General features: G+C 40.5%; 1 protein-coding gene across 4 annotated transcripts in view; it reads left to right on the top strand.

Annotated features, from left to right (window-relative positions):
• USP9X (ubiquitin specific peptidase 9 X-linked) overlaps nt 1-23186 on the top strand; it is a 96714-nt gene that overhangs the window by 9257 nt on the left and 64271 nt on the right. For all 4 annotated transcript variants that reach the window (XM_039729339.1, XM_039729336.1, XM_039729335.1 and 1 more), the window contains exons 2-6: nt 14798-15051; nt 17855-18000; nt 18299-18378; nt 22379-22491; nt 22826-23044. In XM_039729339.1, coding sequence (XP_039585273.1) covers nt 14956-15051; nt 17855-18000; nt 18299-18378; nt 22379-22491; nt 22826-23044 — 654 coding nt within the window. In that variant the 5' untranslated portion in view covers nt 14798-14955. The remainder of the gene's footprint in view (nt 1-14797; nt 15052-17854; nt 18001-18298; nt 18379-22378; nt 22492-22825; nt 23045-23186) is intronic.

Below are 23186 nucleotides of genomic sequence, written 5' to 3'. Positions count from 1 at the left end.
CAGTCTAAATTCTGAGTAGAATTACTCCTCTGTTAATAAGCTTGATAAGTTCTTTCCATTCTCATCCTGTGTGTTACCTGAACATCAATCAAAAAGTTTGTGTTGTCTTTATGTTACTGATGAAGAACTGAGCCACAGAGGCAGTGAACTTCAAACTTACCTCCTGTCATAGCTTTTCAGTGGATTTTTGTTAGATATTCAGGTGTTACACAGTTTTGTTGGCTTAAATTTCTGTTGTGCCTCCTCACTCTTTCTGAGTTTTCTCTTTCTCTCAATACCAAGAAGAATGAGAGGAGGATGAAAAGGTGAATCTGAAAAAGGCTGGTGTGTTCTCCAGCAATGTTTTTGTACAAGACACAGAATTAACTTTGGGCAGTTCTGTATAGCTGCCTTATAAGCCAGAGATTTCCCTTTTATTTCTGAAGTTCTGTTTCTTTCCTTATAAAACATCATTAAACTTCTGTGACAAATAAGGTATGGACAATTTTTCCTCCTGGTGCCTCAGTTGATTACTATTTACCCAAGGGACTTAGGTCAATGGAAATGAAATTACAGTGGAAACCAGATTACTCTGAAAATTCCAATTAGGCAGGAGAAAAGTGACAAATTCAGCCTTTGACAAATACAGAGAGCATGTTGTAACTGTCTCTCATGCAATTTTGTTAAATGAAAACTTGTGAAAAAGTCCTAAGATGTTGACTGTCACAGTGGATGTAGCTGTTGTACTTGGCTACTCATGCTCTGTCATCTCTAGTTCCATTTTTTCTTTACCTGAGTTTCCAGGTAGTGTTTGAATTGTAGAGTTTGGTTGTTTTGCCGACAGTTTCATAGCTCTGGCTTTTTTTTCTTTCTTTTTTTTTTATTTTGGTTTTTGTTGTGGTTGTTGTCATCACCAGAAATAAAATTTTTTCCCACCTTCTGCGTTTTACAACTTCTGTGGTGTTACCTGCTGTGGCTTTGTCATTAAGTCGTCTGCTTGTAGTGAGAATATTCAAAGTATTACTGCCAAACAATTTTCCTGACTCATTGCAATCTGCTGAGTATTCCACTGGCTTTATCATAATTTCCAGGACAGTTTGTTGCCTTCACCTTCTCAGACTTTTTGCACTTGGCATTATTTGCTGTGGCTGCTTAATATTTCTTTTATGACTGAACTTGTGCTGTTGGTGGACTGACATTCCTGGCATTTATCATCTGCTAAACAGCTTTCTCTGTGTGCATTTTCCTGTGATATCCATTATGCTTGGGAAGAATTTTGCTCTTTATGACTTTTCTGTGTTGTAAAGGCTCGTTTGTGCTATAATGTACATGAACCTTGATTATATATTAGTTAAATACGTGCTAATTCTAATTGTCTGTATTCTGTTCCTTCCCTTTCCCTTCTCTTCTAGGGTGTAATTTCATGAGAGATTTGCAGTAATGCTGCAGGAGTTGGTTCTATTCATGGTTATGTGTTCTTCCTGTTTCTCCTGCCATTGTTAGTGTTCACAGGGCATATGATGCAGCTGAAAACTAAAATGATTTTATTCCTATCCTCCAGTTGCCTTTCAGCCAGCTTGGCTTCTTGATCTGGCTGGTGGGGTGGTGATGCAAGGGCATTCCATAGTGGTGAAAAAGTGGTAAGGATGGAATCCAGCAGGATCACCCTCCTTCCTTTCTTGTCACTGTGGAGACTTCCCTGATTTCAAACGGACTGAGAGGCTCTGCCCTGGGTGAAGGCTTGTCCACATGCAGAGATACAAGGAGATCTATTTCCTGAAACTTCTCAGGATATTATTCTTGTACTGGGGGATGAGATTGCTGTTGCACACTGAGATCCCAATGGTGGAAGCAGAACAGATCCATACACACACTGTGGTAGCAAAATCACCTTACTGGAGTCCTGTCACTCTCACGTGGTGCTGGTTTAAGCACTGTCCCTGAGAAGGACAGGTCCGGTGTTCCTCTTGTCTCTCTGGGCCTGTTGGTAGGCTCAGCTCTGAAATGGGATCTTTGTAGGCTGTTTTGTGACTGAAGGGAGGGCTCATTAGCAAGGGGGTTTATGGGATTGACAGTTTATGGGATTATTTCAGTGCAGGGAGAACAGCAGCAATATGTGCTGTGGATTTTTTTTATTTTGTGTGTGGTGAGTTGTGGGTTTTTTGAATGACGTGCTGGTTTTCAGATAGCTGCAACAGAGTTCTTAACCCTATCCTCAGCCCTTAGGATGATTGTTTTCTCCCATAGTCAGTTGTTTTCTCCTGCATTTCTCAGTAAAGAAGGTTATGACATGCTTTTTAATAGGCTTTATGGATACAGGAATACTGTGTTTCTAGGACTGGTGTCACTTCTTGGTTCTGGCAGGAGTGGAATGAAATAGTGGAAATAATTCTCTTATTTCCAAACCTGCTTTGTTCTTAGTGTACTTTCTAGGGGCTTCTTGTTCCTTTCCAACCTCCTTTTCTATGTATCTTTTTGCATTTATATCAAACTGCAGCCTTTTGTGTTGGCAGAAGGAGCATGAAGACAGAAGACAAAACTGCTGTTCTGTTGCCACTTCTTACTTCCCTATAGAGAGGCCAAGATTTTTAAGGGGAGTTGTTACACAAGTTCTCTGGAGCAAGGAGATAATTTTCAGGGATTTCTGGAGCATTCAGTCTGCCCAAGAAGATGGGCTTATATGAGTTTGGTTGAAATGGAGCACGTTTAAGGCAGACAATATTAAAAGACATGAGCTATCATCTTGTAACACCTCTAGGGAGCTTGTGCAAGCTTGATTTTTCAGGCTAAGTATCTTCTGACTGAAATGGTTGTAAGGCAGCATCAAATGTCAAAATGTTTACTTGCAGTTATCTGGCATGGAACAGTACAAAAACTGCCAAGCTGAGTAGGCAGTTGGTACGTTGAAACTAGTTGGAAGTTCGGCTAAGTTTGTTAAATAGTTGTGAAGAAGCTTATTGAAACACAAATTTTAATGCTGGTGTCACTTTCTTCTGTATTAGAGATATTTGAATTACACTTGACAATGATGGTGGTGGAGTTTGGGCTCCTGTGCTTAGTTGTGTTAGTTAAACATTACATGAAAAGCAGAGTTTTGAAAAAAAAGTGAAATTCTAGTATAGTAACAGGAGTGCTTAGATATTTGAATTTAAAGCATTTAAAAATATCTAGGTATTTCACAGAGTTGTTTTTGTCATGATTCAAGAACATAATCTGCTTCCAGCTTAATACCTGTGTTAGGTGCTGTATCATGCTTTAATTATTTACAGTCAACCAAACAGTAAGTTCTGTTGGTTTTATACATTGTGTAAAAATTTCCATAATGTGTTGATAATGCCATAGAATATTAGATGTAAAAGCTGCTACTAATAAATTGATTTTCTTTAGTACAGTGTTTAACACAGTTTAGAGAAGCCATTAAGTTTTCCATAGGGAACATGAAGGGAGCCAGAAGGGCTGAGCCTGATTGTTGCAGGCCAGTTTTAGACTCCACTTTTCTACCAGAATCTTTACAGTCCAATTGCAGTGTTGGCATCGGGTGCTGCACACCATGGTGGCACCTCAGAGCTGGGCATGAGCAGGGTTTAAGAAAGAGTGCACAAGTAACATGTAAAAATGTTGTAGTAATATCCCTAATTTACTGGCTGAATGACTTCAGCCAACATTTCAAATATTTATAGTCCTGAGTTTTGCAGAGCCTTAAGTGCAGTATATATACTATAAATAAGGTCATGTTTTAAAGCTGCAAGTGGGACAAATCTGCAAGATGCCATTATCCTTCTCTTCAGATCCTTGAGAGAGAATGGAGGTAGCAAAAGCTGTTCAGCACTTACCAGTGGCCTCATAAAATGCATAAATTTCATCAGAAATTACAGAATCCACGATGTGTTTATGTATCTCAGGAAGAAACCAAGGCCAGGGGTGGCACTGAACATGAGTGGGGATTTGGACCTTGGCATGGATTGGCACAGTCTTCCAAGCATGGAATGTTGAGGAGTTATTTTGTTTTTTATTCTGTTCCGTAGGAAGAATTGGAATTGTGGACAGTATTAAATGGCTCTAGTACCTCAAAGGGAGTGTTTTGATTTAAGCTTTTCTAATTAACTTTTTTAGATTTTTGTCTCAGTTAGTGTTATCTGTAATCCTGAGGCAGTTGGACTAGATGGTCATTGGAGGTCCTGTGCAGATCAACAAAAGAATTATATTCTTAAATGTTCTTACAACAGAAGGAGGAAGTGGATCCCTTATGATTTTAGCTTCATCAATCCTGCCTATGAAATTGTGCTTCAAAATATCTGATCTTTCTTTGTGAGCCCTGCAGCAAAAGAAGAAAACAACATCCAAGGAAGTGTCAGAGGTTTATCTTCTGTTTATCCTCTGCTGGAGCTAGGGTACAAAAGTTCTTAGCAGTTATAAAGGGTTTGTGCCCCACTCATAAAAGGAAGTGAGATATTCTGTGGATGTCTTTTGGAATTCACAGGACCCATGTTCTTCTCTAGTTAACAGTAGGACCTGGCTTAGAGAGACATTATGGAATCTAATGCAACCTACAATAACAGCAAAACCTTCCTCCATGAATTGCAAGCTGAAGTGCTATCAGTGGCTTCACCACTGCCCTCATATTTGATACAAACCCCAATGTTTTTAGCAAGTTAAAGGCCCAAGCATTTGATGATGAAAAGAGAAAGGAGTCTTGAGCATTGCCAGGGTTGGGCATCCACAACCTCCATGGGCAGTGTGTTCCAGTGTCTCACCATCCTCAAACTGAAAAATTTCTTCCTAATGTTTAACCTAATTTTCCCCTCTTTCAGTTTGTGCTCATTACTCCTTTTCCTGTCACTGCCATTCCTGATGAAGAGTTGCTCTCCAGTTTCCCTGTAGACCCGATACTGGAAAGTTGCTGTGGGGTCTCCACTCAACCTTCTCTTCTCCAGGCTGACCAGCCCAACCTTCTCAGCCTTGTTAGGGAGATGCTCCACTGCCCTTAGCAGCTGTGTGGCCTCCTCTGGACTTGCTCCAACAGTCCCATGTCCTTGTACTGGGGACACCAGAACTCTACACAGCAAGCCCAAGTGCGGCCTCACCAGCACCGGCTAGAGGAGGTGAATCAAAAGCTGTTAGAGCATCCCTGATTTCTTCCTAATGTTTAACCTAATTTTCCCCTCTTTCAGTTTGTGCTCATTACTCCTTTTCCTGTCACTGCCATTCCTGATGAAGAGTTGCTCTCCAGTTTCCCTGTAGACCCCCTTCAGATATTGGAAAGTTGCTGTGGGGTCTCCTTCTCTTCTCCAGGCTGACCAGCCCAACCTTCTCAGCCTTGTTAGGGAGATGCTCCACTGCCCTTAGCAGCTGTGTGGCCTCCTCTGGACTTGCTCCAACAGTCCCATGTCCTTGTACTGGGGACACCAGAACTCTACACAGCAATCCCAAGTGGGGTCTCACCAGCACAGGGTAGAGGAGGAGAATCAAAAGATGTTAGAGAATACCTGAATTTCTGTACTGCATTGTAACACTTGTCTGATTAAATTTACAGGGAAAAAAGAGTTTAAAAAAATGAACCTTTACTGAGTGAAACTAGAATTATTAACATGATTTTAACAAACAGGAACACATTCCTAGCCAAACCCTTCACCTAGCAATTCACAATTTCATACAGTTAATATATTACCAATTACATAGATAAAACTATAAAATTACTAATAAATTTGCACATGGCACCCAAACGAATGGGGTGACAGTGAGAGCACATCGCAGAGTAAAGTGAGTTATCTGGTAAGCTTGGCACAATAAAGTGTGCACTAACACAGCCAAGTGTCAGGTCATTTACCTAGAAAAAAGCACATACAGAAAACTTTGTGTATATTGGTGAACGTGACAAAAAGCACTGTTATTTTACAAAAGCAACTGCCTGTGAACATCACAATTGTATGTTTGTAGCAAGAATAAATCTTAGCACTGTTTTTTTAATAAAAACATATAATTTTGGTCAGAGAACTGATAAGAAACTTGTGAATTACAGCCTTTTACATCTAGAAAAAAGTGAAAGTTCTGCCTCCACGCCAGTTTGCTACCCCAGTGAGATGAGAGTGCAGTGGGATGAATCAAATATCTGAGCCCATTACAGAACAGGAGAGACCATCCATTGCCAGAGTAGCCTTGCTGTTCTGGGGTTTGCAACTATTTATCTACTCCCTTGCAGTTAGGGAATAAAGATATCCTTTTGAGATTGCTGTTTCTATTCTCTTTGACTTTTGGGCTTATCAAAGAAGAAAAAGAACTGAGAAGTCAGCAGAGAAGAACTACACAAACTGTACTTTTACTGGCACTTTCCATTCAGAAAAATCAGAGCTGCCACTCGAGCACACAAACAAAATCAGGAAGAGCAGGAGAACCTATCTTTTCCTCCAGCTTTTGAGAAAAGGTACAGCATTTCCTCCACATGACATGGCACCTCCTTGGTTTTGAAGCCCCAAATTATAAATACAGTAAGGTATTATTTTGAACTAAGAGCTTTTAAGCTGTGGACAGCAAGAACAAAACCAATACATCTAAAATGTGTGTTTTGCAGGTCTTTTAACTTGTGCTGAAAGAAAACATTTGACTGCTTGAATTAGCACACAGAGCTAAGAAAAGCAGCTGATACCACTACCACCTATATATAGATACACTTTCAATTAGGAATAATGTACATACAGAGAAACCATCTCTAAACATAACTCCTAAAGCACAAATGATAAGGAGTAACTTATTCAGTAAAAGTGTTCTTTGTGCAAGTGAAAAGGGAGGATGCCAGATGCATTTCCAGAACCCTGGGACTGTTTTTGCTCAAGTGTGGTTGAACTTTGATGATGAATTTTGCTCCATGGCTTGCAGAGGTGTAGCTGTCATATCCATTTTTGAATTGGATGAAGCCAAGACCAAACTGTGGGTTTAACAATCAGAAGTAAGGGACCAAGAGCATTTAATCAGTCTTCAGTGCAAACTTTAGACATACTATTTTCTTGAAGTAGTGACAGATGTAGCGATACAATAACAATTACTCCACAGATGATAGATTACCAACTGTGAAAGTATTCCTTGTCCTTGCTTGAACCGTTCTATGGCTGCCTGAAAAGGACTGAGTTTGCAGTTGGAGCTGAAGTATCAGCTCAATCCTGATTGGTTCTATTGCCAGGGACACTTTTTTGTTTTGCAGGACAGCTTAGTGTATAAATAAACTAGCATAATTGGAAAAAAATATAACAGTGTGAATTGAATCTGAGTGAAACAAAGTACATTCTGAAGTTCCTTGATATTTTTGTTGTTTTCTTTTGAAGGTATTTCCTATTGTAGCTCATTCTATTGATACAAGGTAAAAGGAAATCTTACCCACTTTGCACGTTCATTGGGAATTCAAGAAAAGGGCTTTGTAGTAAGTGAAAGTCATGGTTCAAACCACTTAAACATTTTAAGATAGATTTTTGCATTTGCTGGAGAGAAGTCACTTAGTAAGTTTGCTTTTCTTACATTCCAGTGTGTGCATTTTCCAGTGCTTTTTATATTTATTGAATTCTGTTTTTGAAAAGTCTGGGTTTTTTTACTGTCACAACTACAATTTTCATCTCCTATTGTAAAACCCCATATTATTTAGCTACTTATCAGTGCCTTGAATGTAGTTTCTTCATTGCTGTGAAATGTTTAGACCAGTAATTTAAATAATAGAATTTGAGGGGCTGAACATTTATGTCCCTCTTCCTTCTGTCACTGAGATGCACTGAATATCCTTGAGGATGTATTTTGATACCAGTGTGACACCCAGTGAAAGCTCCTGAGGGTGAAGGGGTGGTTGTGCAGGATGAGGCCCAGTCGTGCTCAGCACTCTGTGACAGCAGCCTGGGACACACACCTATGGCAAAGCATGACAGCAGGGCCACAGCTCCCTGAGGGGAACTCAGATAATTGTCTTAACAGTTGGTGGGTTTTTCTGTAAGGCATTGACTGGGTACTGTATATTTGGATTTGTCTCTGTTTACTGTCACATGAGCTAAACACTTCAGAACTGGAGCTGAAACTGTTTTTTCCATCTGGTAGCCAGAATGAAGTGTGTGATCTGAAGGCCTGTCCTTTCATTACATTATTTGTGAAAAAGCATCACGTGCTGTAAGTAATCAGGGGTGCACTCTGACTGTTACATGTCCCAAGAATCATTGGCAGGTGAATGTCTTTGGAGAAAGACACTTGATGCTGCCCTCCAGTTCCCTTTCAGGGCCTGGCCTTCAGCAGTTACTGCTCTGAAGCAAGACAGTCCTTTGATGTAAAGGGTTTCCTTTTTTTAAGTCTTTTGGGAAGTTACTCCACATGGAGGCACCTCTCCTCTGAAGACACGCTGATGTGCTTGGGAGTGTTCAGCCTGGAGAAGGCTCTGGGGAGACCATGGAGAGGGGGCTTACAGGAAAGGCATGTAGGGATAGGACAGGGAGAATGGCTTCAAACTGAGTCAGTTTGGAATAGAGGTTAGGAAGAAATTATTTCCCGTAGTGAAGCACTAGTGCAGGTTGCCCAGAGGAGTTGTGGATGCCCCACCCTTGAAAGTATTCAAGGCCAGGTTGGATCAAAGGAACAGCCTGGTCCAGTGGAAGGTTCCTGTCCTTGGCAGGGGCTTGGAACTGGATGACCACTGCAGTCCCTTCCAACCCAAGCCATTCTGTGATGCTGTGAAACAAGTTAATACATTTTGAGTATATTGGCTTTGTTGCCTTAATGTGCAGAGCCCAATCCTGTCATCAGCATTGGCTTGAATACAGTTTTTATTAGAATTTCTTGGGCTTCAAGTTCAGAAGTTCTCGTTCTATGCTCTTACTGCTTGCTTGAATTCATGTGAGTGCTGCATGTAGGAGCATCTTGTGCAAGCTGAAGCTGGATACTGTTAAGTGGCTGTATCTGAGCTTAGCCCCAACACCAAGTTTTGAAATTAAACAGAAAAGAAAAGAATCCTGAGAGAACTGAAGTATGTTTCAGGACAATTCCCCTTTGTTATGTGAATTTGAGGGCGAATAGAATTGGATGTTTACGTGGATGTTCTCAATGTTCCAGAAACTAATGCTGCCAAATGACTTAATTTCAGGTGTATTATGTGAAATGATCATGCAAAAGGTTGCTTGAAGTAACCTATTTTTTACTGAGAACAGTTTTAGTTTGTAACCATCACTTAGCTCAAATTCTGCCTTGTACTGTACCATTAAGACATTTCCTGCATTGAACTAACGTTGGAATCTGAAGCAGTTGACTATGTCTCATATACACTCACTTCTTTAGGAGGAGAAGGAGCTTAAGGGGGTTTTTTGGTAATATCTGCTATTTGAGATAACATTTTCTGATTGCTGCTTATTAGGTATTTTTTAAATGTTGAAAGTTGGATACTTCTTGCTCTACTGAATAGTAGCTTAATGACAGGTTTTGCATTAATCATTGAATGCATTTCACTTTCACTGCGTGTCAGTGTTAATGAGTGAAATGCTGCGACCTCCAGTTCTCTGTTCTGATTATGTAAATAATTTATTCCTTCCTGAAAGATACAAGGCACAGGGAGGAAAGAAAATGGAAAATGTGTGGGGGTGTCTGTATGTTGTAACTACTGAATTAGGTCAGTGTTACAGATTTGGGGGAGGTGTTTCTAGTTGAAAAGTCGTTCTGGTTGAAATAAAGGAATAGGGTAGAAGTCTAGAATTTTTAAACTAGAATCACATCATAATCCTTGTGATGAGTCAGTATTTATTAAGGTTTTAAGAAGGCAGTTCCTAGAATCCTGTATGAAACAAATCAGTGATACCTTTCAACCCCAAATTTGTAGTGCTGCTGTTAAGCCCTTTTGCAGTACACATCACACTTGTGATGAAGCATATCTGTGAGCTCCCGTTTCATGGGAACATCATTCTGGAATGAATTGCTGTATGGTTGTTAGGAAGCTCTGTTGTTACATGTTAAGCAGCTCTTACTCTGGCATTCATTGTTACCACATGGCAAAGTAGATTTTGTGATGTATATCCCCACATGTGTATAACCAGAATACTTTAGTTAAAGGAAAAATAGGTCTGTCCCCCTAGATAGGGCTTAGGTAATGCTCATGAATAATAAAATGTATTTTGAGGTCTGCCTCTGTCATCTGGCACCTTGCATTTGCTTTTTTCTGAGACTGTATTTTAAGTAGCTAATTCAGGGAAAGAGGCTGTAAGTATTGGGGTATTTCAGTTACTTTTGAAGAGGAGACTTTGAGAACCTCAAATGAAGGCCATTCTAGAAGTCAGCTGAATTAGAAAAATATGTTTGTTCCTTTATCATTGCATGCTAAGATGCCATCCTTTGTGTTCTGTAACACAGTATTGTGTACATATTTGCTTCTTACCTGCCACTTACCCAGGAACCCACATCTGATTTTCTTTTTCCCTGTGGCTTTTGAAAAGTTTGATTTCTCCCAAAACAGAATTAACCTATTCTGCGTAGGCATGAGATTGCAGACTGTGGAAGCTGAGGTGAGGTTCAGGTGTGCAGCTGTACTGGATGGCTGAGTCTGGAACCAGAGGCCCCTCCTGGAGGACAGTGCCATGCCTGGTGTCCTCTGTGTAGGCAACAGGGCCTGTCATGGAGCTCCTGGGTGGTGCCTTCTGAATGGGGACCATAGGGAGTCAAAAAATCTATAGTTGTCTTTTTCTGGGGCTGCTGAAATTCCAAGGAGTCAGGTGGAGCAAAAACTGACTTCCACTTATGATTTAATGGTGGATCAGGGTGACAAAAGGAGATGGGAAAAACAAGTCAAATAGGAATTTTCTCAGTTGGCATCAAAAGCAAGTGTCAGTGGGATTCATTTGACTCAGTCTTCATAGCCTCATAAACTGCTTGATTAGCAGTAGAGGAGTGAGTTTGTCACTTAGCATGGTTCTGTCTCCATCTTGAGCCTGTGTTAAAACATCCACTCAGAGCTTTGGATAAAGGTGTTCTTTTTTAATGTGGCTTGTACCTGTGGTATAGGGCAACCCTGGATGTATGGACAGAGTGGGGAATGAAGTACTTGAAGGCAATGCTGCAGAAAGGGACCTGGGAGTCCTGGTCAGTGGAGAGTTGAAGGTGGGTCAGCAGTGCCCTGGCAGCCAGGAGGGACATCCCTGTCCTGAGGGGCATCAGGCACAGCAGTGCCAGCCAAGGGAGGGGATTATCCCCTGCTCTGTGGTGGCCCCACCCCAAGCTGGTGCACAACGATGTAAGAAAGACATGAAGTCCTTAGAGGATATCCAAAGGAGGGCCACGAGGATGGTGAGGGGCCTTGAGGGGAAGCAGTGTGAGGAGAGGCTGAGGGTGCTTGGTCTGTTCAGCCTGGAGGAGACTGAGGAGACCTCACTGCAGTTACAGCTTCCTTGTGAGGGGAACAGGAGGGGCAGGCACTGATCTCTGCTCTGTGGTGACAGGACCTGAGGGAATGGCCTGAAGTTGTGTCAGGGGAGGTTTAAGTTGGAAATTAGGAAAGGGTTCTTGCCCAGAGGGTGGCTGGGCACTGAACTGACCCCCAGGGCAGTGGTCACAGCACCAGCCTGACAGAGTTCAAGAAACATTTGGTGAATATTCTTGGGCACATGGTGTGACTTCTGGGGTTGGTTCTGTGCAGGGCCAGGAGCTGGACTGGATGATCCTTGTGGAATCTTTCCAAATTAGCATATTCTGTTGATTCTAGGATAGTGTGCTAAATCCAAAATCAGAAATAATAGAAATGAGATGTATATAAAAACGAATGTATTCATTAGAATTCAGCTGGATACTGGCAGTTTGAATTGCTCTATGGAGCTGTCTGTACACTTATATATACATATATGTCACTACATCAGTTTACATTTGTTTATAAATTATCAAATTAATTATAAATAGGTATAAAGGCAATTCTTGAGCCAAACTGTGCCTAATTAGTTCTAGAGAGGCTAAAGAAGTGGTATGTTCTCCATGGGCATGCAGGTTGATGTTTTCTCTGAAACATAAATGGTGAATGAGTGGCTGAAAACAGGACTGGTGAACCACTGCCTTGTAATACTCTTTAAATTGCACAAATTGGATTATGATTGCATTTACGAAAGTGTGTTTGTATATTCTGTAATTAAAAGGAAAATACCTGAACAAGGATATCCCTGCAATTGAGAACATGCATCTGACTACAAGAAGCACTCAGATGATTTATTGGAGATGGAATGTTTTTAGTTAGCTGCAGCATTACCTGAAGCTGCTATTGTGTGTCTTGAGGACATCACACAAATTTGGAGGGAGGAGTGATGGACTCGCTTAGGAAGTTTGCCTTGGCTAATGCACATGGCTAAGACAAGTGAAACTCTGTGTAAGCCCTGAAATACACTTTCTTGGGAATGCAATTTAAGTAATGTACATGGACAATCATGATTAGACTCTAAAGCAAACAATCTCTAAATAAGAGGAAGAAAAACATGCATAAGTCCTTCATGTAAATGTTTTGTATTTACTGGCATATACAAAAGTCATAATATTTTTCTGAGATTTTATTTCATTCTATGAATTTGCAAGATTTTGAGTAAATTGGTTATTTCAGTAGTAGCTTTCTTGTATCTTCTTAAGTTGTGCTACTTGCCTTGAGCAGAATGGAATTCACAGGAATGCTTTGCCCACATCCTTCAGCTAAGCACAGAGGCAAATCTGAGGGTAAGTTCACACTAATGTCAGTCAGTCTGACAGGAGAGCTGCCTGGCTGGCATTAGGGGGAGTACTTTCTGGCCTTGCAGTTAGTTAAAGTTTAGTTAAAGAAACTGAAAAAGAATCAATCTTTGTACATTTGGTGGAGGTTTTTTGTTGTTTCCTTTAGTACTCTGAACCAGCTCACTTTGTAATTTAGCCCAGAGCATTAGAATAGCGAAGAGATGAAACCAAGCATCTTGCCCTTGGCATCAGCAATTTTGGAGCTGCAGCTGCTGGTGGACACTTCTGCCTGCAGTTTATCCAGCCTGGACCAAGATTGCTGCTGAAATGAGCTGTTTTACTGTTTTCCTGCTTTTTTGCTACCTCGCTCCTTGTGCCAGCACAAGTTTTTTATGTGGCCGTTCTGTGACCCAGCCCTGTTAGGGAAGAATGGTGGTGATTAAAGAAGGTTTATTGTGGTGGTGGTTGGCTTAGGGCTGCGGAAGAGTGCAGTGTGAGTTGGCAGCAGTTTGATTTCACTGGTTTATGTGAGTACCTCGAAACCTCCATCAGGTAGTGCAGAACTGACTGCATTGAACTGCAGTAGACTGCAGTGTGTGTGTTTGTATATATATGTGGCAGGAAACTTGCTGGTACTTCCTGCTTAGTGATCTTTATAAACATCAGTAGAAAACAAATACTCAGGAGGACATTTTTAAAAAAGCAGAGATTAACTACCAAGTACATTAATTTCAAAAGTTGCATTTCAAAAATCAGTTTCTTCCTAAAGAAAGTTTTGAGTTGGTAATGCATTTGTTCTGGACTTAGTAGGCTTACTAAGCCTTATGAATATGAATTTTGAAAGCTAGAGATGGATAACAGTTGAGTGTTTTGAAACAGTACAGTTTTATTCAAAAGTGAACATTATTCTAGTGACATTATTAGAGATCTCAAAGTTTGTTGGTGCTGTTAATATTGGAGACTGGGTAGAGGAGTTAATTAAGTCAATTTTTATTGTATATGTAATGCCTTGCAAATTCACACAATATAGCAAAAGATTTTAAAGTGTTTTGGAGAAAGATAACATAACAGCATTGAGACTTGAGATGAGACATCATAATAAAACACTTGGGAATATGCATAGTGTTAAAACAGAAATTTCACTCCAGTTGTTAACTTGAGCTTTTGGTGATTGGATCAGGAACTCAGCACTGCCAAATGCATCTTCCTGGAAGCTCATACAACTCTTTGTATCACCTTACTTGGCTTTTTAACTTCCTGGGAACTGTTTTTGTTTTATGAGGTGCTTGGAAGTCTGAGTTGCTCTGGGAAATGACATTTTGGCTTCCGTGGTTATACAGTGCCTGGTGGTATAGGGTGGAATTGCTGTTATAACTTAATGCAGCTCTTTTTGTCTGTATATAACACAGTGAAGTTGAAACACAGTGAATATGGAACTGTTGGTATAGCCTTACAAGTTCAACAAATCTGGTATCAGAATTTTCTTCATATAATCTGCTAAACTGCTTGGTGGGGGTGTGCTGGGCTTCGTAGTGGGGCTGAAAGGGCAGTGGACCCAGGCTTTCATAGGCACATGCTGGTCAAAGGGAATACAGGTCAAATTCCCTTGGTGAATACTGATGTGCTACTGAGTTTGGCTGCAGGGTCTCTATTAGTCTCAGCTGAGGTAAAATCAGTCTCTTAACTCCCTCAGACATCTGCAGTTAGACAGTGACAGGAGGAGAGTATTGCAAAGATTACAAATTTGGCTTTTTAGGCTCTTAACCAAGAAATTTCTACATAGACCTTGAGCAGCACCATGAATTCAGATGGAGAATCTGCTGTAGGAATTCAAGCACAAAAGAGTCAGAGCAAAGAGCTGCACACAGAGTAAACAGACACACATTTGGAATGTGTGTCAGTTTCTTAATAGTATAAAGGCAATTGTAAGTGTAATTTTTACTTAGAACATTAAAAGAATGTTAAATATTTCAAATGTGACTTTGTTAGTTGTATTCAATAAAAAGAAATAATAAGTCTAAAATAGAAGATTCTCTATAGCAGTGTATTTGTTTCTGTAATGTTCTTTTCCAGGTGTGGATTGAGTTTCCGTGCACATGTTAATACAGGATGTTGTCTTTTTTTTTTCCCCTTACAGGTTATGCAATGGTCTCTGCAAGATGGCTTGTTCTTGAGTTGGAGCTTTTTAAGGCAAGCATATGCTGGTACTTCAACTTTACTAAGTGGACTATAATTTCTTCTCTCACATCAACTACATAAGCAGACAAAATTGCAAAGATCTGCCCTGTGTCGAGTATGACAGCCACGACTCGTGGCTCTCCGGTAGGAGGGAATGATAGCCAAGGCCAGGCTCCTGATGGACAGTCCCAGCCTCCCCTCCAGCAGAATCAGGTATGGTATTAACAATCAATTCATCTAAAAATAAAGGAAATTGTTCTTTAGAAATAGTGTTCCTGAATTATTTGAATGTGTATACTTCTGGAGATCTCTAGTTAAGTTAGACGTTTTTTTGTGCATGTCTGGAAGTACAACAGTATTTTGAGAGATGAAGACATTGTATTGGCAAAGTAAATGTGGTTGGAGAGCATGGCATTGCAAAAATGCTCCCTTTTCAGGCAGTGGCATAGTTCTTTCAAGCATACCTGTTTTGATGTGAAGCCTATCTGTTTTGGATAAGAAGCTTGGATTAATACCAGAAGCTTCCTCAGAACCACATTGTAGAACCTGCCACAGACTGGTAAAACCACACTACCTCTGTGAGTTCAGTTTCTGCTCAGTGTTGGAAAAGCACTTTCTGGATAAAGCAGCTTACTCAGGTATCAGCCTTTCCAGAGCAGCTGCATCCGGGTCTCTGTTCATTGTACTTCACTTCCTGAACAGCTTCTCATGTTCCTTGCTTTCAAAAGAAAAGCAAAAGCTTTCATATATTACATCACAGTGTAATGATTCTTTTTTGTTGGGGAAAAAAATACCAGAGAAGATGCAGTATCATGTAAGGCCAAAACCATTTAAGAAAAGAATCTTGCTTTATTATTTAATTCAGTGTGAAGATGGTATTTTTTTAATACCATAAGGTTTAGTGCTTGCTCCTTCCTGAGACTGAATTGTACTTTGATATGTGTGGTGGGCTGGCCCTGAACTGCCAAGGAAGTCTCCACTGTCTGACTCCCTCTGCCTCAGTGGAATGGGGAAGAGAATTGGAAGGAAAGAGTGAGAAACTGTTTGGGCTGAGATAAATGCAGTTTAATAAATGAAAGGGGTAGGGGGAAACAAGTGATGCAAGTGCCATCACTCACTACCAGCTGATGATGCCCAACCACTCCCCCAGCAACAGCTGCCTTGGGAAAAAAAACCCCTTTGTTTTATTGCCAAGAGTGACACGCTGTGGCATGGAGTGTCTTTTGGGTCATCTCAGGTCAGCTCTCCAGGCTGTGTCCCCTCCCAGCCTCTTGCCCTGGCAACTGCTGGCGGCAAAGTGAGAATCACAGGATTGGTAAGATTCAAAGGGACAACTGGTGGTCATGTAATCCAGGTGGCCTGCTCAAGCAGGGTTCCCTAGGCCACCTTACTGGGGATTGTGACCATACAATATATCTCCAGAGAAGGAGACTCCACAGCCTCTCAGGACAATCCATTCCAGTGCTTAGTCAGCCTCACTGTTAAGTTCTTTCTTATGCTCAGGTGGAACTTCTGTGTTTCACTTTTTACCTGTTCCTCTTGTCCTATTGCTGGGCATTACTGGGCAGAGCCTGGTCCATCCTCTGACACCTTTCTGCAGATATTGATGAGATCCCCTGTAAGACATCTCCAGATTAAATAGCTCCAGCTGCCTCAGTCTTTCGTCAGTGAGATGCTCCAGTTCCTCCATCATCTTTGCCATTCTCCACTGGTGTCTTCCATGTGGGTAGAGGTGGCCTCCAGAGTGAACTATTCTGTTACCTCTCCAAGGGTTCAAGTGAGGCTGACCAGCCTGTAGTTCCCTGGGTCTTCCATCTTGCCCTGTTGAAGACTGGGGTGACATTTGCTTTCTTCCAGCCCTCAGGCACCTCTCCTGCCTCACTATGATTCCAGCAGTTCTCTCACCACTTGTGGGTGCATCCCATCCGGGCCCATAGACCGGTGGATACGAAGTTTAATTACATGGTCTCCACTCATTCTTCTCAGCCAAAGGGAACTTCCTTCCTCTACATCTTCTCCCCAGTCTCCTGCCTGAGGCAGCAACAGGATCACATTTTCCCATGTATTTATTTTGGTTGTGATGTATTTGAAGAAGGCCTTGTTGTTACCCTTGACATCCTTAGCCAGGTTTAATTCCAAGTGGGCCTTGGCTTGCTTCATTGCATCTCTTTATACTCTGAAACACCCCAGGTGGCCCTTCTTCCTTCCACCTCGTGGTATCTCCTGCCTATGAGTTCTGACAGGAGTTATCGAAGAGAAAAACTGGCCTTGAATCTCTGCTAGCACTGTTCAGCAGACAAAACAGACAAAACACTGATGTGTTCCCAGTGCTGTTTTGGTCACAAATCCAAAACCTAGCACCGTACAGGCTGCTGTGAAGAAAATAACACTCTCTGCCTAACAGATGTGGCACAGCAGGTGAAAAATGTTCTTGAGGTTTTGTCTTCCTAAATCTTGCTCTTATTGTCAGTTCATACTATTTCTGGCTATGAATAATAAGAGACATCTGCATAACTTGTTGTATTTTGCATGGCCCATCAGCGTGGATTTAACAATCATGTTCTTCGAGGTTGATTAGTAGATGGTTACAGTAGTGAGTCACTCATGTTTAGCAAACTCTTTAAGAAAGTGTTTTTCATGATTGTTTTCTTCTGTGCTTTTGTTGAAAACTATCTCTCTACTTAAAGAAGTCACCTTTTCTGGACAAGACTTATAAAAACTGGAGCTTCAGTGTATTTATTTCACCTTCTGGAAAAATGATCTGCTGAAAATAGAAGCTGTTACCAAAAAAACCCCACTTTCCTCACTGGGGAAGTAGCTTGATTCTTAAACTGCCAGGATAGAAAAAATATAGCACATTTTATGCTCTATTTTTGTTAATAAATCTGAAATAAAATTATTTTATATTGATATGTACTTGAGATGATTCTTTGGAATGCATTATGACAGAAAACTGCCAAAACAAGTGGAACACAAGTGCAGGTAGTACTTGAAGTATTTTCCATCTTAATTTTAGACTTCTTCACCTGATTCTTCAAATGAGAACTCCCCAGCTACCCCGCCTGATGAGCAGGGCCAAGCTGATGCTCCACCCCAGCTTGAAGATGAGGAGCCTGCATTTCCACACACAGACCTGGCAAAGTTGGATGACATGATCAACAGGTATTTTAATGCTTTTTAAAAAGGTGTTGATGATTTGTGCAAACATCTTGATAGTGGAATCAGAATTTTTATAACTTTGTTTCACTGGATTTCTTGAAATGCTTTTTTCATTGGGTTAAGGTTGTAAAGAGAATGTTAAAGCAGAATGTGTTTTTATTTGGGTTGGTTAGTGTAATACTTGTCAGGGCATTTAAAAATCTATGTATTGAGCCTATATTTAAAAGCATTGCAACGGGGCAAGAATTCTTGATTTTTCAGGAGCACAATTGAAATTGGGTTTGTTTGTTTTTGAATATAGGCCTCGATGGGTTGTTCCTGTATTGCCGAAGGGGGAATTAGAAGTTCTTCTAGAAGCTGCTATTGACCTAAGTAAAAAAGGTAACTGAAAGACATTTGATTATTGGACTGGTGTGCAAAGTTTTTTTTTCTTCTTTTGAATCCCTGGTGAAAGCTTAAAAATTGTTAATAATTTCTGTTACAACCCTGGTCTTGAAGATGGTATCAGGGTGTTATGCAAAATCTTCACAGATGAGAACTTTAAAAAAGCCATGAATGTAATTAGAAATAGGTGCCTTAGCACGAGTAGGGAAGTTGAATAAGCTCAGAGACATAAAAATCCTGTCATTCCTGTCACACCTGTTTTCTGTATTCACTTTGATATCAGACCTTCTGGGTTTGGTCTTTATAGCAGGTGCTAAAACGCAAAGAATTCTAGTTGTTTTTATTTTTTAGTAAGTTTCTAGTCTACCTTTCAAACGTCTTGCCAGAAATTTTTGTTCAGATTTGGCACTCATATACTTTTAAGAATATCAGAGAAGAGTTAGAATTTTAAACAGCATGGCTTAGACTCATAGTCTTACCTGTGCTTGCTGATGTCTGACTTGGGAGTAAGAGGGTTCCGTATCAGGACAGTGTGTGTGCCTGTTAAATTGTACTGGTCAGATTGACATGTTTGCCATGTGTTCTGGAGAGTTCTGTTCTCCTGGGAGGTTGCTTGTGTTTGAGTAATAGCAAGAGTCACAGCAAAATAATTTTTAGGATATCTACGCTCACCAGCTCTTTGTGTTTCTAATATAGCATTATACAAAGTGCCTGCTCTTTCTTCTGCATAGGTGCTGGCCCAGGATAACTTCATTTCCACGAATAAACATATTCTTAGGCAGCTTTAAGACTAAAAAGCTGATTGTGGTCATGATATTCTGGGTTGTCTTGATTGTTAAGTCTCTTTTGCTTCAGAGCACTCTGTGGAGAAACAAAAGTTAGGGTGCATCCTTGTGATCCAGCAAGGATAATGACATTTTTCTGCCAACACAAAGCTGTAGTTGTGCTTGGAATTGGTGGCTTTGTGTGTAGCTGGGTCTGGCAGGAATCCTCAAGCAAGTGTAGGATGTTCAAGGGATCACATCTGTTCTGAAGGGAAAAGAATGCCAGCTTTTCAGGAGAAAGTGCAGCCACCTTTGTGTCTGTGTTGTTGGAACAGTACAGTAAAAAGAAATTATCTGCTTGTGATTTGTGAGAAAGGAGAAGTATATTCTGCCAGCTGTTAAGTCATCTTTAAAAAGAAAAACAACCCACAACCTAAAAGCTGTCAATGCAGTGAAGTAATAAGATCAGAATGAGATTTCTAACTACTCCTGACATTAATGTACTTCCCCAAAGCATCAGGCTTAGTTGAAAGTTCCCCAAAACAAAAGCTTATTTTTCCTCTTGACGTTGTGAAAAACGGTGGAAACATATTCATATGCTTTTGCACTTTGATTTTAATTAAGTTGTTGGTGTGCAATTCTAAAAAGTACTTCTGTGTTGCTGCTTATTTATGTTTCCTTTTGCCCTCCAGATGAATTGCTATGTGTAAACACTAAGATTATTGGGTAAGGAGAAAGCAAGGAAAGCTCTTAAAAGTAGTTGTTTACTGTGTTATATTAACAGCTTCATCCTAGATTTTTGGAGGGATTTTTGCTACTTGAAGTTACATGATGGCTAACGTGGTTCCTTTTAAATAACTTCCAGTTCCCAAGGAATATGATAGGGTGTAACTGACACTGTTTTGGTAGCTCAGAGCTTGGCAGACACTGTTTGAGAGTGGGGTATATATAGAGAAGGAATAGAAATGGTTTGGTTGTGTATATTTCATAATAGATTAAACTGCTCCATTATCTCAGTAACATCTAAAATTCAACCCCTTGCTACCTGTCTGTGGGAATGTTTCATATTCTGACGAGATCTGTTTCCAAAAGGAGGAACTGAAAGAATATACTGAAAAATAACCAGCTTTGAAATGACTTAAACTCTGTATTTCTGACTGTATCCTATTTAAATTGTGAAGCAACAAAACCTAGAAAAAACCCACTACATGTTTTTGCAGGCACTATTTTCTTGTGGTTAGGGCTCTTAAAAACCTTTTATTCCTAACATGGCCCATGGCTGTCAGCATTCTGGAGTGACTGCAGGGCATCTGCTTCTTTGTGACCCTGGCTGTAACATAAGAGTGATGTTTGCATCATCTTTAAATCTTTTCAGGAACTACAACTGAAAGGGATGTAACTAAACTAATTGAAAGCACTTATATGAATGAAATGTCAGCACTACCACCTTCAAGTGAAAGGAGAGAATTTGACAGAGTAGTGTGAATCCTGTTAGACTGTGACTTGCATTATTCCTGGCAGATGCACTCATTTATGGAAAATTCTCTTTTTATGTGTAGGCATCAATGTATTACTCTTTGTTAAACAATGAGCCATGAAACTATCAACAGGTAGTCTGGAGTTAATTGCTAATAGAAGAAAACCTATTTGAAAAATAGCATTTAATAGCTAGACTGATGTTTATCTTCTCAATAAATCGGGAATACTTAGGGAGTATTTTCAGTAATGAGATTTGCTCCAGAAGTAAATGCCGTGGTGAATGGGATACTATAAATTAAAAAAAACAACAAAAAGGTTTATTCTAAGGTTTTGGTTTTTTATAGGCAAGAATATTCTCCTCTCTTTCTTTCAGAAGGATTTTATTGCTCCTAACATTTACACTCAGTTTTTAACATGCTGCCAGAACTTTACAATGTAACACACACAAGCAAGGTGCAAGGCAACTTCTGGATTTATAACTGACTTAAACTGAAATGAGATTTCTCTACACAATATAAGACTTGGTCCCAAATCTGTGTTTTTGATGAATTGTACCAAATGGGAGAGAGAGGGAGGCCCTAGTGGCAAAAAAATTAAATTTTTGTGTGCATGGGCACATGTGCACCCAAAAGTTAGGCCAGCCCAGCAACGGGAGTTGTTTCCAGCACCCTCTGAAGACCATCTCCATCTCTCTCAAGATGATTGATCTTCATTTCTGTGGGACCACTATTGAGTTCCTTACTGAGGCTGTATCTTCTGCATTTCCTTGAAATGGTTATTTTTACCTCTCTTCACTCACTAGTTTTACTGTTAGCAAGTAAATAAGAGAGAACATAAAGAAGAATTGTACTTTTATTTTTGCTAGTATATCTATGGAAGTATGTTGTAAACGTGGGGGAAAAACCAAACCAAATCACATGTTTTTAAAAACAATTAAAAAATTATGTAAAGGAGTGTTATTTTTTGAGGTAGTTTTACTAGAACATTAATCCATCGAGTTTTTTGTCCATTTGGACTTATGTAAGTTTGTTTTCATCCAAGACTTGTTTAGAATCAGTTCTGAAACTTTAAACACCAAACCTTTGAAGTCCAAATGTTGTGATTTAACCCCAGCCAGCAGCTAAGCACCACACAGCCACTTGCTCATTGCCCCTCTGCTGGGACAGGGGAGAGAATCAGAAAGGGAAAAGTTAAAAACCTCATGGGTTGGGATAAAGACAGTTTAAGAGGTAAAGCAAAAGCTTTCTGTGCCAGGAAAGCAAACCAAGGAATTAATGCACCACTTCCCATGGTTGGGCAGGTGTTCAGCCATCCCCAGAACAGCAGAGCTCCATCACATGTGACGGTGACACAAACAACATCACTTCAAGCATCTCCCCCTTCCTTCTTCCTCAGCTCTGTAGGCTGATCATGGCACCATATGGTCTGGATATCCCTGTGGTCCTTAAGGCTCAGCTGTCCTGACTGTATCCCCTCCCAAATCCTTGTGCATCCATTCCCCAGCTTACTTCCTGGCAGGGTGGTGTGAGAAGCAGGAAAACCTCGGATCTGAGAGCTCTGCTCAGCAGTAAAGAAAACATCCCTGTGTTACCAGCACTGCTTCCAGCCCAAATCAAAACACAGCCCTGTACAAGCTACAGAGAACTTATCAACACCAGCACACCACATCTCTACTTTCAGCATGTAAAATGTTCATGTAACAGCTAATGAAATTCCATGTCTAATACTTTGTTGTTCTTTCTTATTTTAAATAGGCCTTGATGTCAAAAGTGAAGCATGCCAGCGATTTTTTCGAGATGGGTTAACAATATCCTTCACAAAAATCCTTACAGACGAGGCAGTGAGTGGCTGGAAGTTTGAAATTCATGTGAGTTTTTAAAGTTGTGTTTCTGAAGAGTGTGGTAATTTTAAAAGGAAGAGGACTGCCATTGTGATTGGGGGGAGATTGTAAGAACTGGAGCTCATCTTTGAAATTCAGTAGCAAGTTGTGAGAAAGCTCTTGTATGCATGGATCTGGACAGGCAGTGGGGAGTCATCTTTCTGTCAGTGTTTCACTTTATTGCCTCCAGAGTTTTGGAAGGAAATAAAACATGAGAGATGATTTGGGGACGACTGGAACCGTGTATGTTCCGAGTTTATAGTTCATATTCATTGTACAGTCCCCTGCCACATTCTTACTTGTTCTTTTTTTTTATTAACAGAGATGTATTATTAACAACACTCATAGACTAGTGGAACTCTGTGTGGCCAAGCTGTCCCAAGATTGGTTTCCCCTTCTTGAACTTCTTGCCATGGCCTTAAATCCTCACTGCAAATTTCATCTATACAATGGTACTCGTCCCTCAGAAACAGTTCCTGCAGGAGTCCAGCTCGCTGAAGATGAACTTTATGCCCGTCCTCCTGACCCACGATCACCAAAGGTGTGAGATCCCTTCCAGACCTGTGTGTTTTATTCTGTGCAGTGTTATCTAATGACACAGCAGCTCTAGAGAAGTGTTTTTAGAGTGGGGGCCAAAAGTCCTCTTCATTCTTCTATCAATCACTAAGATGTTCTGTTGCTTA

The sequence above is a fragment of the Passer montanus genome, unplaced genomic scaffold, assembly GCF_014805655.1.
Source record: "Passer montanus isolate IOZ18808 unplaced genomic scaffold, ASM1480565v1 scaffold69, whole genome shotgun sequence".
In the NCBI taxonomy this organism is placed as follows: Eukaryota; Metazoa; Chordata; class Aves; order Passeriformes; family Passeridae; genus Passer; species Passer montanus.
This window is presented reverse-complemented; position numbering and strand designations above follow the sequence as displayed.